General features: G+C 41.9%; 1 protein-coding gene across 4 annotated transcripts in view; it reads left to right on the plus strand.

Annotated features, from left to right (window-relative positions):
• The window catches only part of CLSTN1 (calsyntenin 1), a 93464-nt gene that overhangs the window by 34525 nt on the left and 43377 nt on the right, over positions 1-15562 (plus strand). For 2 of the 4 annotated variants that reach the window (XM_063436303.1, XM_063436305.1), the window contains exon 3: positions 14204-14233. The exons of the other annotated variants lie outside the window; for them this stretch is intronic. In XM_063436303.1, the coding sequence (XP_063292373.1) occupies positions 14204-14233 (30 nt within the window). The remainder of the gene's footprint in view (positions 1-14203; positions 14234-15562) is intronic. 4 annotated transcript variants of the gene reach the window in all.

A 15562-nucleotide genomic window follows, 5' to 3' on the forward strand; every position in this document is an offset into this window, starting at 1 on the left:
TTGCAAGCTTTAACCGTAATAAACACGTATAATATAGCACCGTACTAATATTTTCCAGCTGCACTATAGTCACAGCATGGCTTTAGTTTGAACTTTGCAATCGGTTGTCCATTGACTACCAATTGCTATTTGGTGAATAGGCCCTTAAGGGTCCCAGCTAGAACGTGCTACCAGGACAGATTCTATTATTTTACATTCTGTTGGAAGACGCGGGAAAGTGCTAACCTGCAGAATGAGAGATCCTGGAAGAATTTCCTGGATTGGTTCATTGGCTGTGCCATGTGAAGGCTACATGCTGCAGCGTTGCAATTTTTTTTGACACCAAGGTGCATGCATGTTTGCATGGCAGATCTGGCAAGCTTATGTTCTAATATGTAAGCTACGTGATTGTTTTCTATTGAGCATTTTTATTTATTTTTAAATCACGTGGTTTGAACCGCAGTATTTTATTTGAAACATGTGAATCGGGCAGTTCTAATTATTTTCTCGTTGCTGGTGTGTGTGTATAAATAAAAAGTGGAAGGCTCCCATCTCCTCTTCCAGCGCTGAGCTATTTGGCTGGGAATGATGCTGACGTCATCTGCGGCGCAGGCTGGAATGTGTTGTGGAATGTGACTGACTTCCAGCCAGCTGTACTCCAACTCCGAGATCTGACATTTCCAGGGTGGAAACAAAGTGGACTATGGCTATTTGCAGCTGGGGGAACCCAAAACAAAGATGATGGTGTACACCAATTATTGTGCTAATGTAATGCAACTTAACTTCCATTTATCAGAACCATAGCAACAGTTTGAGAACTCTATTGCATTTGGAAACGGCATTAAGGCAGTGTAACGCATTTCTGACTGCGCTTATGTCTACAGCAACATAATGAAATGATCCTGATCTGCTGTAAGCATTAGCAAATAAAATGCTCCATTCTATGAATTGTAGGTATTTTATGATGATATTCACCATAATACAGTGGATTCAGAATGACACTTTATGGGTTGCAATAGGCTCCTAATAGTAAAACATTTAACCCATTCACTGCCTGCTCTGTGTTTCCATAGACTGGAAGTATGAGGCTGAGATTTGGATTATCTTCATTTCCAAATTAAAAGATCCTATTGAGCCCCTTTCTAGATTACCTGCGCTGTTCTCTCATTCTTACCTGTCCAGGAGGTAGATTCATAGATCTGTTTTACAGAGAATGGCACAGAAACAGAAAACCGAATATGAAGGGTCGCTCATTGAAATCGATTTTTTGAGAAATGATCGCCGACTGCAGTATTCATTACTAAATCCTTCTCATACAGTATGTACTGGTATGGTATGACTGGTGTTTGCAAGGCTAATTTTAGCCACGGTCAGGAACACCTAGGATCTTCCTGGAATGGTTCTTTAACCACTGTCCTTCTGGAGATAGGTGGTAAATATCCAGGTTTAAGGCAGGGGATTTAATCTTGCCTTGCTTGGCATAGATCGGATTACATTATAACCCAGCCCCATTCCTTTTTAGAATGCAATGTTCATTGAGTATTTCTGCACCTCTGCAGGTTACTCTGGAAGATGATTGTTTTCGATTCTGCTTGGTGGTGTAATGGCCACACTCAGTAAAGTGATTAATAGTCTCCATTGCCAGACTGTCACAGAGCATCTCGGCCTTCTAACTGCGCCGGGCTTGGTGTATGATCAGTATAGCGGCCTCTCGTGCAGGTTTAAATGAGTGAATGTCTGCTCCCCCTGGAAGAAAAGAAGCCGAGAATGAGCTGACAGTTGAAGGAGGTGGCGTGCTTGGAATTTCAATGAGTGCATAATTTTTCCTTTCCTCGCTGCAGGATAGATCATGTGACTTGGCAATCAAAGGCTCCCATATTCCTTGAGGGCGCTGCCTCTCTTTCTGGTGGTTGGCCCTCTTATCGTTCTTCTCTTTGGAATCTCCTCATTGTAAATCTTTTACCTAAAGGGGTGTGTGTATCTAGAAATGTGTATATATAATCTGTTTAGCGCTGGTGCCAAGCCATTTTTTGTTAGTTAAAAAGCCAGGTACACTAACATTTTGAGCAGGTGTTATTTCCTAGTTTCCATAGCCCTTTCTCTGGTGTTTCCTACAACCTCCCACACATTTTTGGCACGGTCATGTAGGTACTCCTTTTGGTATTTCTGTGCAGCACTTGTGTCCTTGTTTTTTTGTTTTTAGTGTCATGGGTTCACTATGGGTTGACCTGTTCAGTTAAGGATGCACATGTCAAATCAATGGAACAGAGACCTGGTTAACCCCTTCAGGACCGGCCTGTTTTTGCGATGTTTGTACGTTAAGGACCAGAGCAGTTTTAACACTTTTGTGGTGTTTGTGTTTAGCTGTAATTTTCCGCTCTCTCATTTACGGTTCCCATACAAGTTATATATTGTTTTTTTCAAGACAAGAAGGGCTTTCTTTACATACCAGTATTTATATTATGTCATATATTGTATTTAAAAAAAATAATGAAATATGGTGAAAAAAAAAACAAAAAACATGTTTTTGGACTTTTACTTGAAAAATCTTTTACTTATCTACAAAAGCTAATGAAAAAAACTGCTAAATAGATTCAAAATTTTGTCCAGAGTTTAAAAACACCCAGTGTTTACATGCTTTATTGCTTTTTTTTGCAAGTTATAGGCCTATAAATACAAGTAGGAAATTGCTGTTTCAATATATATATATATTTTAAATGTATCAATAGTGACATTGTTACACCGTTATCTGTCATAAATCCCCGAAACACACCTAACATGTACATATTTTTTAAAGTAGACAACCCAGGGTATTTACAATGGGGTATGTCCAGTCTTTTTTAGTAGCCACCTAGTCACAAACACTGGCCAAAGTTAGCATTTATATTTGTTTGTGTGTTAAAAATGCAAAAACCGCTAACTTTGGCCGGTGTTTGTGACTAAGTGGCTACTAAAAAAGGCTGAACATACCCCATTTGCAATACCTTGGGTTGTCTTCTTTTGTAAATGGTATGCCATCATGGGGCTAATTCTCATTCCTTGGCTACCATACGCTGTCAAAGGCAACCTAACCAATCTGACAAATTTCAATAAAAAAAAATCAAGCCTTATATTTGACCCTGTAACTTTCACAAACACTATAAAACCTCTACATGTGGGGTACTGTTATACTCAGGAGACTTCGCTGAACACAAATATTAGTGTATCAGAACAGTAAAATATATCACAGCAATAATATCCTCAGTGAAAGAGCTGTTTGTGTGTGAAAAATGCAAAAAACTTCACTTTCACTGACAATATCATCGCTGTGATATGTTTTACTGTTTTGAAACACTAATATTTGTGTTCAGCGAAGTCTCCCGAGTAAAACAGTACCCCCATGTACAGGATTTAGGGTGTCATAGAAAGTTACAGGGTTAAGCACAGTGCTAGCAAATTTAATTATCTGGACTTTTGGCCTGGGTTGGCAGGCAGGTCCCTCAAATTGCAATCATTAAAATTACTTAATTAGGTAAAAATATTACATAAATATGCACGTAGAATTTTAATATATATACATATTTATATATTTGACGTCTACGTGTATATTTATGAAATTAATAATGTAATTTTGTATGTGGACATATGTATATTTCGTATTATTTTTATTTATTTATTTATACATAGATATATATATCATTACATTCTAAGTGTATTTTGATATAAATATATATATATCAATATCAAAATACTGTTAGAATAAAATTGAATATATATATAATTTTTTTTTAATTATTAAAAATTATTTTTATTTTTTGTTATTTATTTTTATTAACATATTATTTGTATTTTATAATAATATATATATACCATATATATAGTTATTATATATATTGTATATATTCATGTGTAATTTAAATATAAGTGTATTTTTATATTAATATACGTATATGTATTAAGGCCTTTTGGCCTGTAATTGTGGGAGGGGCGTATGACTCACCTTCTCCCTACTTAAGGGACACCCCTTACCTGGCTCCATACCGCTCGAGGTCAGCGCTGCATCCTGAATCCACTTCCGGTTCACGGACGGCGCCATCTTGTTTTCGGAAACTCCGCGTTTTTCTTCAGTGTCAGCTGTGTCCAGGAACTCCTTGCAGGTCTTTCCACGGCCAGCCACGCACAAAAAAACGGTCTTCGTCGCTGATCGAGTCCTCAGGACTTCTCAAACGTAAGTCCGTCGCCCGGATAACTTCCCACGGCGTCGCAATCATTTTCAGCCTTACTTTACGGCCACACGCTTTACGGCCAAAGTCTCAGGCATTTTTAACCCTCTGGTTGCCGGAAAATTTGCACTAAGTATGTAGTATTCATGTGCTTTACTTTTCACTCTTGTTATTTTCAGTTGGTTGCTATATTTTCAGTTGTAATACCTGGTAGTAGGTTATTGTGTATATATATATACTCTTTTTTTTTTTTTTTTTTTTTTCCCCTCTCCTATACAGATTTTAGTTCATTAAGTATTACAGTCTGGGTATCATATACATATAACGATTATAGCATGGTTTTTCATCAATTATGCTTTCACATCAATTATACTTAGGTTAGGACTCTATGTATTTTTAGATAATAATATATTAATTACTGGTATATACATAGTTTTTGCTTAAACAAACTTTACATTATTTATGTATCCTCCATCTGCACCTAGAGAATTTGTTTTAAACATACGGTTTGTTTTTTCTCTCTCTCCCTGTGTAAACACACCATGTACACTTTTCATTACATGGCACGTGTCATATGCTGACTTTTTCTTTATGTACTCAAATTACATACACAAGAACTCGGTCGTAAATTATTTCATGTACTTTCGGGTTAAATCACACGCCTTGATTCAACCACTCACACGTCAATATTTCGGTATTTTATAATAAAATTACATGATTACTTTCCTTTTTACATAGTCCTGTAGAAGTTTTATTTAATCACCCTAAATTAAACTACATAATCACAATACTACACCACATTAGACTACTAACACTAGCAAGCATACTCATTACTCCCATCACCATAGAGACGCATAATATGACCAGTTAAGTAGACACCATTCATATACATTTCCCTTACATATGAATATATCAACGCACTACAGTGTTTAGTCTTTGGTATCAAGGATCCAAATCTCACACTTGGCGTATCTTGTTTCCAACCTCTAGGTTTTCCAGGTTGTTTCTATACCTGTCGCTATCAATCACTTGCATACTATCAGGTACGTTAAGCCTGCTCACACCGTATATCACATACGGTTCCATCCCTACATAGGACTTAGAGTACTGGCATGGTAGGGGTTATAGGCCCAAATAGGTATCTCCCCTCTGGGCTTTTTGCCTATCGATTAGTGGTCCGCGAGGCCAACACCCCGCCTCAACGTTTCGGAGGTAACGCCCCCCGGGCCACACGTAAGTTAGCCGCCTCGCAAAGTATAGAGAGGGCGTCACCCGTCACTCCCTTCCCCTGTTTTTTCTTTTATTGTCACCGAGAGGCCTACGAACTCCTGCCGCTACGACAAGCGGCCTCAGTAACCCCTCGTGCCAACGCATAGATAGAGCCTCTCACAGCCACTTGGCAACTAGTAGGGCCTCACCTTTCACCAAATAACAAGATTAATGTTTCGCCTTATCCGGCATAATTAGCTTGCCAGTACATCCCCTGGGGTTTTTCACGCTAACCATATATTTTCTCATCTAGTATGTCTCAAGAAGGGGTAGAGGATTTTTCCATCCCATGTACTCCAGCAAGAGAAAACACTCCATCACGGGAGGAGGATATGGCTAGCCCAGCTTCTTTTAGGTCGTGGACTATCCCTCGCATCACTAGCGAACTCAAGAGACGACATATTCCTTTCCCAGCAACGGCAAGGAAAGCAGAACTTTACAAATTACTGCACACCTCAACCGACAATAGGGATGCCGGGGAAGGATCTAGCCAGTCCAACCCAGGAGACATTCATGGCATGCTCACATCCCTCATGGCTTCTATGAGCAAGGTTAATTCTAGGCTGGAGTCACTTGAATCGGTCACTACAGCCCTCACCATGGCTGGAAGGACCGCGGCGATCCCCACGGCAGTGGCAGGATTGCAATCAGTCTCCACAGCCATCACCTCGGACGATGACGAGGTTCACCCTGCTCACATGATACCTGAACACCTCAAAAAAGATATCCTGGAAGGTAAAGATGTCAATCTGGCCTCACTACTCATTGCCTCCCAGGATATAGTGGAACATAAAACTTACGCTTACGACGATGTTTCTGTGGTGATAAAAGCTAGGGATGCACGTTTAAATAGGAAACTTACCATTCCAGAATTTGTCTTAGCTTTCGGTATTTATCGAGATGTGATGTGTACTGTATATCCCCACAGACGTGAGGAGTTTGACCTGTATATGCACAGGCTGGTGGACCTGGGCAACAAATATGGTGGGTCAGCTTTCTATGACTACCATAGATCTTTTTCTGCCAAAGTGTCTGGCGCCTTCTCTCAGTACGGGAAAAGATCCAACTGGAGTAAGATCGATACGGTCATTTTCTGCAGACACTTTGCAGGTCTAAGAACACCGGCCTGTGCACACTGCTCCTCCATGGCCCATACGGCCAATTTTTGTCCTACCACGGCAAACGAACCCACTACTTCACAGGGCACTGGTCCCGTTGGTTCAGCAGAAAAAACGCCCAAAGATAAACTGGGACGTCCTATTAAGTTTTTGGGGAAATCCCAAATTTGTAATAATTTCAATGTTGGGGCTTGTAATTACAGCGGATGTAGGTTGTTGCACATATGTTCCAAATGTTTTAGGGCACATGCGAAAACCATGTGTCCAAATAAAATGTACCCTAAACAATACTTAACGGATATAAATATTTCTGTACTCACGGCACTACTGTCTCTACATCCATCTAGACACCTGGTAGACTTCATCATCACTGGTCTATCGCAAGGATTCCATACTGGTCTAATACACATGCCTACAGGAATCCTTGAATGCCCTAATCTGCAATCTGCCCAACAAAACCCTACAGTGGTCAGCACTCTTATAGCCAAAGAAGTGGCAGAGGGCTTCTTATTAGGACCCTTTCAGTCCTCTCCTTTCACCACATGGAGGACAAATCCCATTGGTATTGTCACGGGGAAGTCTTCCCATAAACAAAGACTTATCATCGATCTGTCGGCACCTCACACCTCTGCCACACCAAGTCTGAACTCCCTTATCCCCTCTGAGGAATTTTCCCTGCAATACTCCACCATAGACCACGCCATTACGGCTATCATGCAGGCAGGGGTCGGAGCATGGCTCAGCAAGACTGACATAACCAATGCCTTCAAATTATTGCCTATCCACCCAACACTATGGCATCTGCATGGCATTAAGTGGGCCGGGTACTACTACTTTTTCTCACGCTTAACGTTTGGTTCAAAAAGTAGTCCAGCCATTTTCGACGTATTCGCCGAAACACTATGCTGGTTATTGTTAAATGTAGCTAGATGCCCTACAGTTATACACTACCTGGACGATTTCTTACTAATCGAAGACAATATTTCCCCACCCAGTAGCCTCATAGAAACCATCAGTCTGTTCGAACAGGTGGGCGTCCCGGTTTCCCCCACCAAAACCGAAGGACCAGATACAGTCATCACTTTCCTGGGGATCATATTAGACTCAGCCAACATGCAAGCCAGCCTGCCACACACCAAGATAGAGAACATCCTGACCAACATCAACCTCTACCTACACCTCGGTACTTGCAACCGCAAAGAATTGCAATCTCTACTTGGGTCACTAAATTTTGCCATGCGCATTATACCTCAAGGCCGGGCTTTCATCTCACGGCTCTTACACATGTTCCCATTGTTTGGCAATGATGCACACAGGTTACCCCTGGATACCCACGCCACGGCAGACCTACTTATGTGGAGAAATTTTTTAACCACCTGGAATGGGATAAGCATGTTCCTCCCTGAACTGTCTGACTCTTCACCTACCATCTGGTCAGACGCGGCGTCTACCACAGGTTTTGCAGCAATTTACGGGAACGAATGGCTTTGGGGTAGTTGGCCTCCAGAGGTTCAGGACCTGGAGAATTTTTCTACTACCTCAGCTCTATTTGAGATATATCCCATTGTGGCAGCTGCCGTGACGTGGGGGCATCTATGGGCAGGTGCGTCAGTACGTTGCTACTCAGACAACCAAGCAACATGTCACATCATCAACAAAGGTCGATCCAAGTCACTGACCATTATGAGGTTCTTGAGGAAACTCACCTGGCTGGCTGCGTGTCACAATTTTTTCTTGGTTTGTGTACATGTCCCAGGTATATGCAACACGGCTGCTGACCATTTGTCTCGTTTCAATTTACAGGCTTTTCGACAAATACTGCCGTCAGCTGCACGCACAGCCACGACCACTCCACCTTTCCAACAACTAGTAATGGATTAGACGCTATCATGCAACACAGCCGGACATTGTCACAATTAGCGCTATCCTCCAATACCCGGAAGACCTATGACAGAGCCTTCCTTCTATTCAAAAGATTTCTGTCATCACACAATATCGCACAACCTTTCATTATGACATCCTTGTTGGGTTTTGCTTCCTTTTGCCACCTCAAACTCAAATTATCATACAACACAATCAAGCTATATTTAACAGGCGTACAACATCATATGTTAACATTACAACCAAACAACACTAGTTTCATGTCCTCCTACCAGATCAAAAACATCCTTAGGGGTATTCAGAGATCCGAACCCCCACGTACTGCACAAAGACTACCCATAGACATTAATATTTTCAAAGATCTCTCCAAACTACTAGATTTAAAACCCTTTGCCACCAACACAAACCTTGTTATTAAAACAGCTATCTATTTGGCCTTTTATGGGTTCTTAAGACCACGAGAATTTACCGCCATCAATACAACCCAGTCCACTCACATTCTGCTTCACTCACACTTAACAAAACACATGGACTACTATATCTTGGCTCTGCATCACTCTAAAACCAATCAACACGCACCTCCGGTAGAGGTTAGATACTATCCTACCCACAACGCATGGTGCCCCGTCACATTACTGGACACATATACCCAGGTTACAACAGCATCACCATCTCAACCACTCTTCTTTCTACAAGGTTCTGTACTCACTACCACCACCTTCATGACCCACGTCAGGTCATTACTTACACAACTAGGCCTACAAGCAACTAACTATTCGGGCCACTCCTTCCGCATAGGAGCAGCAACTACAGCGTCCAGTGCAAACATTCCAGTACATGTTATCAAGTCACTAGGACGCTGGAAGTCTTCTGCATACTCTAGATACATACCTAACCCAGTACAAGAAGTTAGAAATGCCTTTCAAGATATGTCTGGTTAAAGTATGTATATTGCTCGTTTCGTAATAAATGTGATTTTCTACCTTTTGCCCTCTTTATTTACAGGCCTACCTCATCGTCGGTTTCGGCACACCACAACCGACTTGTTCTTTTAATACCATCCCACACCTAACAGTGTCTGTATCTTCTGTACTATCATGAGCCCTTAACACAAGTATTAAGGCCTTTTGGCCTGTAATTGTGGGAGGGGCGTATGACTCACCTTCTCCCTACTTAAGGGACACCCCTTACCTGGCTCCATACCGCTCGAGGTCAGCGCTGCATCACCCTCCCACCCACTCCTCATTATTAACTCTTTCTTCTTACATCTCTTCTTGGTGGGCCCTCTTTATTTACAGGCCTACCTCATCGTCGGTTTCGGCACACCACAACCGACTTGTTCTTTTAATACCATCCCACACCTAACAGTGTCTGTATCTTCTGTACTATCATGAGCCCTTAACACAAATAAATATAAAAATACACTTAGTGTGACATTATATATATGATACATATACATATATTATATATATATATATATAGATATAATACATGTATATATATCATATATATACACATATTATAATTTTTTTTACACTGATTGTTTTTTTTTTTAACTTTATTTTATGATTTTACACTTGCAGGGAGACTGCCTGTCAGCACAGACAGTCCCCCTGCAGGCAGATACAAAGACCCCTATTGCGGTCATGTGATCGAGTGATCACATGGCCGTGGGGTCCTGATCTGCCGAGGGGGGACTGCCCGGGCAGACAGGCAGTCCCCCTGGACCGGGAGGAGAGCTGATCGCCGCCGTGGGACCGACGGCGATCAGGTAAGTAGCCCAAAACCGTTATGACGGTTCAGGACCGTCAGCGGTCCAAACGCACGTTTTACCGCTGACGGTCCTGAACCGTCAGCGGTCCTGAAGGGGTTAAAGCAAGGTTATGGGATGTAGTTGTATACAAATGGTTGTGATTAGGAATCAAACCCAGGCTTGGATCCCAAGTGTCTGTGCGAGACCTGGCCACGGATTAAACCTAGGCTTTGATCCCATGTGTCTGAGACCTGGCCACGGATTAAACAGAGGTTCGGATCCCATGTGTCTGAGACCTGGCCACAGATTAAACCTAGGCTTTGCTCCCATGTGTCTGAGACCTGGCCACGGATTAAACCTAGGTTCGGATCCCATGTGTCTGAGACCTGGCCACAGATTAAACCTAGGCTTTGCTCCCATGTGTCTGAGACCTGGCCACGGATTAAACAGAGGTTCGGATCCCATGTGTCTGAGACCTGGCCACGGATTAAACCTAGGTTCGGATCCCATGTGTCTGAGACCTGGCCACGGATTAAACAGAGGTTCGGATCCCATGTGTCTGTGCGAGACCTGGCCACAGATTAAACCTAGGCTTTGCTCCCATGTGTCTGAGACCTGGCCACGGATTAAACAGAGGTTCGGATCCCAAGTGTCTGAGACCTGGCCACGGATTAAACCTAGGTTCGGATCCCATGTGTCTGAGACCTGGCCACAGATTAAACCTAGGCTTTGATCCCATGTGTCTGAGACCTGGCCACGGATTAAACCCAGGCTTTGATCTCATGCGTGTGCGAGACCTGGCCACGGATTAAACCCACGTGCCTGGGCTGAGACCTGGCCGCAGGCTACACTGGTTAATGGAGTACATAAGCAGGTGCGATGTTTTTGGTTAAAACTTGTTCAGGCTTTTAAAACCACTTCATGTTCGTGTGTCCGTGGGTTGAATGGGACCGAACTACAGATTATGTGAAGGTCACCTGCGAATGTAATTGTTGCGTTGTTTTTTTTGTTTTGTTTTTTTTTTTGTTTTTTTTTATTTCCAAAAAACAGGATTTTTTAATTTTTTTATTTTTTAAACCACATAATAATTTGTGTATATAATAAATAAAATGTTTATTCATGTGGCCTTCTCTAATGCCCCCAAAGCATGCTGGTTTAATGCGATCTATACATTTCTCCATCTAGCTAATTATTTGAATACATATGTACAGTAAAACGGCACAAACGAACGTGACCTGTAGAATACCTGGACATCATAAAGTACTGTGAACTTACTGTACATTTTACATCCTCTCAACACTAATTCTGCAAAGTTACCCCAATCCCAGTACGTGCTTGTGGACATTTTTAGTCTTTCAAACTCCTGTTTTCAGGTCTCATGGGAGCTCATTTAGCCACCCCCTTGATCTGTTTATTTCACTGTGTAATTCTCTGCACGCCTCCATCAGTGATTTTGACGAACAATGGGCCCATGGACTTGTCTCTGCAGCCAGCCCCCTTTGATGCAGTTTTACTGATCAGACGGAGGCCTGTATTATTCTAACATTTCAGGGACTCTCCTGGGACCCAATAAAACATCTAAGCAGACTGTGCCTTCCATACATGGTCCTCTCTAACCTTTCATCATACTGTCTTTTTAGTGGGGAAGCAAATCTTGTAATTGTCACACCAATTCCATTTTCTTTCATAGAAGAAGACTGTCTTTTAACAGTAACATCTGGTGTGTGCTGTACCAGGCCGGTGAAGACCGCCCATTAACCCATTATAGAGTGCCTGGGAAGACCACCCACCATTTAGTGTCACTGCTTTATTATAAAGAGCCGACATGTTCTGCAGCGCTGTTCAAAGTAATAAAATATTTGGATGTTGTATGTAGTGTGGCATAAATCAGTAAAATATTTTATTTAAATTATTCCTCGATTTCCTTTTTAAACATTATGCCTATGATTTTTTTTTTTATTTATATATAATTTGCTTACCTTCCCACTTCCAGGATGTGCAACCATGTATGATTGGGGGGAGAGGAGGTAGCATAAACAGGGCTAAGGCCAGCTACCTTTGTGTGGACAGCTGGACAAATACAGTGGGACCTCGGTTTACAAACGCCTCGGTTAACGTCATTTTCGGTTTACAAATAAAAATCCATTGAAAATAATGCCTCTGTTTACAAATTATTTTCGCAATACAAAGCAAGTTTCCCCAGGATGCATTGCACCTGGGAGGTTTATAGCGCCGCCCCCTGCATGTTGGAGCCTGAGGGTAGCACGTGGCGTCGAGGGTGGAGGTGTTGGAGCGGCTTTTGCATCGAGTTTTGGAGCCATTCTGGAAATTGTTTGCAGTTGTTTTGGGACTTTTTGGTGCATTTCTCAAGCTGTGGAAAGGTAGTGAGCTGAGCTTCGTTGTTTGCGTGCCTTTTACTGTGTGTTCTGCATTGTGGGTTGGTTTCCATGCCAGCTCATTTTGACTTTCCTGACCTCCAGAACGGATTGTTTTTTAATGCATTCCTATGGGAAACCACGTTTCAGTTTACAATTTTTTCACAATAAGAAACGTCCCGGAGAACACATTAAATTTGTAAACCGAGGTCCCACTGTATAGTGGGGGCTGGCATTCAGAGTACTAGCTAAATGATGAATTCAAAGAATTATATTTGCTGCGAAAATGCAGCTCAAATGACTGTCCAAATTTATTGTAATTCGTTCAGACTTTTTTTTCTTTTTTTTTTTCCAGTTGTCTGAAGTACGGTGTTAAAAATAACTGGTGTAACCGTTTCTCTTTTCCCAGGGCAAATTAAACATCTCCAAATCATTTTTTTTTTTTTTTTTTTTATAGCAAACTGGTCTTTTTATTAAATTTTTTTTAATAAATAATATTGTGGAATGGAACATGATTCCTTTAGTTAAAAGTAGTGTTTTAGCTGCAAATTGCCATGTAGTTCCTCTTGGGTTAAATCTCCTGTACTTTTTAAGAGCAGCTGTGTGATTGCTTGTGGGTTGTAGTGACCTGACATACAGATTAGTGATGGTGGGGTTTGCTTAGTGGGGAAGGGGAGGAGGGTTGGCCAAGGTCAATATGAATGGGGTTAACATCATCCAGCCATTGGTACTCCAGCTTTTTAACTCCTTTAGGACAAGTTAGGATTGTGGCGGTCCTGTTGTGCCCTTGACCCTCAGGGTTAAGTACAACCATGCTATGTATCTAAATCTTCCATGGAGTGCCAAGTCAGTCGTGCTTTTTCTCCAAATTTCATGCATTTTTTTTAAACCACTATACAATAAATAAGCCAAAGCCTCCATCATGGCTGCCTGTCAATCATTGTGATAAGCCCTGTCCTTTTCCTCAACACTTCTGTTCAATGACTGAAAAGGACAGGGCTTATCACAATGAGTGACGGGCAGCCATGATGGAGGCTCTGCGTTCAGGCATAGGGGTAAGTATAACTGCGTGCATTCCTGCATGTTACTTGTCAGACCTTACAAACACATATTTATTAAATCTAAGGCGTAAGTAAATTGGTAAAAATCCTGAAAAGTTATGTTCTCCATTAATTTGTGAGAATTCTGTATTTTCCGGAATATAAGGTGAAACCACACTAATAATTAAAAGATCAAACCCACTTTTATTTGGCTGAATGAGACAGTTTTTCCCATACTTCCATTACAGTACAGCAACCTACCTGTGTATATCTTTACTTATTTAGCAGCCAAAATGAGTTTATTTACGTTGTTCAGTTTCATGAAATGCGGAAGGTCCTTAAAGCATGGTGGAGTAAACGCTGCTTCCTTTCTGGGACTGTTTGGATATTGAGACACTGATACACTACATCACTATGCATCTAAGGTCCCTCTATATAGTGCCCCCTCGTGTCTGGTGACAGCGTTACGGCCGCAGGGATGGAATGGGGGATTGTGGACTGCTCTAACCTGAACTGATTTCCTACTGTCTGTCTGTATTCGTCTCTCTTGTATTTACTGACACAGGTTTGTCTTTTCTCCCTTTAGAGAGTTTTGAGGTGACAGTCACCAAAGAAGGTGATAAAGGGTTCTTTCTCCTCTTATGACTTTATTAACCCACTAACATTTTTTTTTTTTTTGGTTCTGAAAATGGGGAATCAGCACTTAACTCCTTCAGTCTGCTTGTATAAGGGCTCTGAAGAGGTTAAACAGAAGATCATGTACTGCTCTGATCCCTTTTTATTTCTTTCTTGGTTTGTTTATATATTTTAATTTTATATTTCTAAGTGAAAATTGACTTGCTATGTGACAACCCCTTTTGGTAGAAATATCTGGTGGTAAGACATCCATTTCAGTAGGTACATTGGCATGAGCCGCATGCTCTTGGTAAATAGAGCAGTGTTCAGTGCACAGTAATGGCAAATTATTGAATGGGAGCCAGGGTGCGTTTAGTGCTTCAGTGTTCCATATGGGCCGTGATTAGGACATTGTGGACAAGAACCCCACATATAAAAGCAGTTTATTGTAAAATGGGTTGCAGCCTTCTAAGCAAAGAATATGGTGTTAACTACACTACTGCGGAGGCCTCATAATATACAAAATCAAATTTTGTGAACCAGCTGGGCCATACCACTCTTTATAACCAGCTGAGTGGCTGGGCCGTACCACTCTTTATAACCGGCTGAGTGGCTGGGCCGTACCACTCTTTATAACCAGCTGAGTGGCTGGGCCGTACCACTCTTTATAACCAGCTGAGTGGCTGGGCCGTACCACTCTTTATAACCAGCTGAGTGGCTGGGCCGTACCACTCTTTATAACCAGCTGAGTGGCTGGGCCGTACCACTCTTTATAACTGGCTGAGTGGCTGGGCCGTACCACTCTTTATAACCGGCTGAGTGGCTGGGCCGTACCACTCTTTATAACCAGCTGAGTGGCTGGGCCGTACCACTCTTTATAACCAGCTGAGTGGCTGGGCCGTACCACTCTTTATAACCAGCTGAGTGGCTGGGCCGTACCACTCTTTATAACCAGCTGAGTGGCTGGGCCGTACCACTCTTTATAACCGGCTGAGTGGCTGGGCCCAGATCAGGGCGTTCCATCTGTTAATTCTCCCCTATTTTCATTTGTCGATGCCCTGCTTGCTTCTAGTTTGCGTATATCATCCTATTCATTTACCCAGTTCTGGGCTGAGGCTTACAGAAGGAAAAGTTGATTTTATCTTCGTTTGACAGCTTATAAATACCTGGTTTTATCCAAGCTTGGCAGATTGTTTAGTAAAATGTAGGAGCCTTGATGGAATGCAGGAATCGAGTTGTCATCGTGTGCATTCGATCCAGCCAGCAGGATTTGTAAACTTTCACAGGGTTAACATATAGTCCTGCATTGAAGTCGAGGCAATTAAACCTG

Source organism: Pelobates fuscus, chromosome 11, assembly GCF_036172605.1.
Source record: "Pelobates fuscus isolate aPelFus1 chromosome 11, aPelFus1.pri, whole genome shotgun sequence".
NCBI classification, from domain to species: Eukaryota; Metazoa; Chordata; class Amphibia; order Anura; family Pelobatidae; genus Pelobates; species Pelobates fuscus.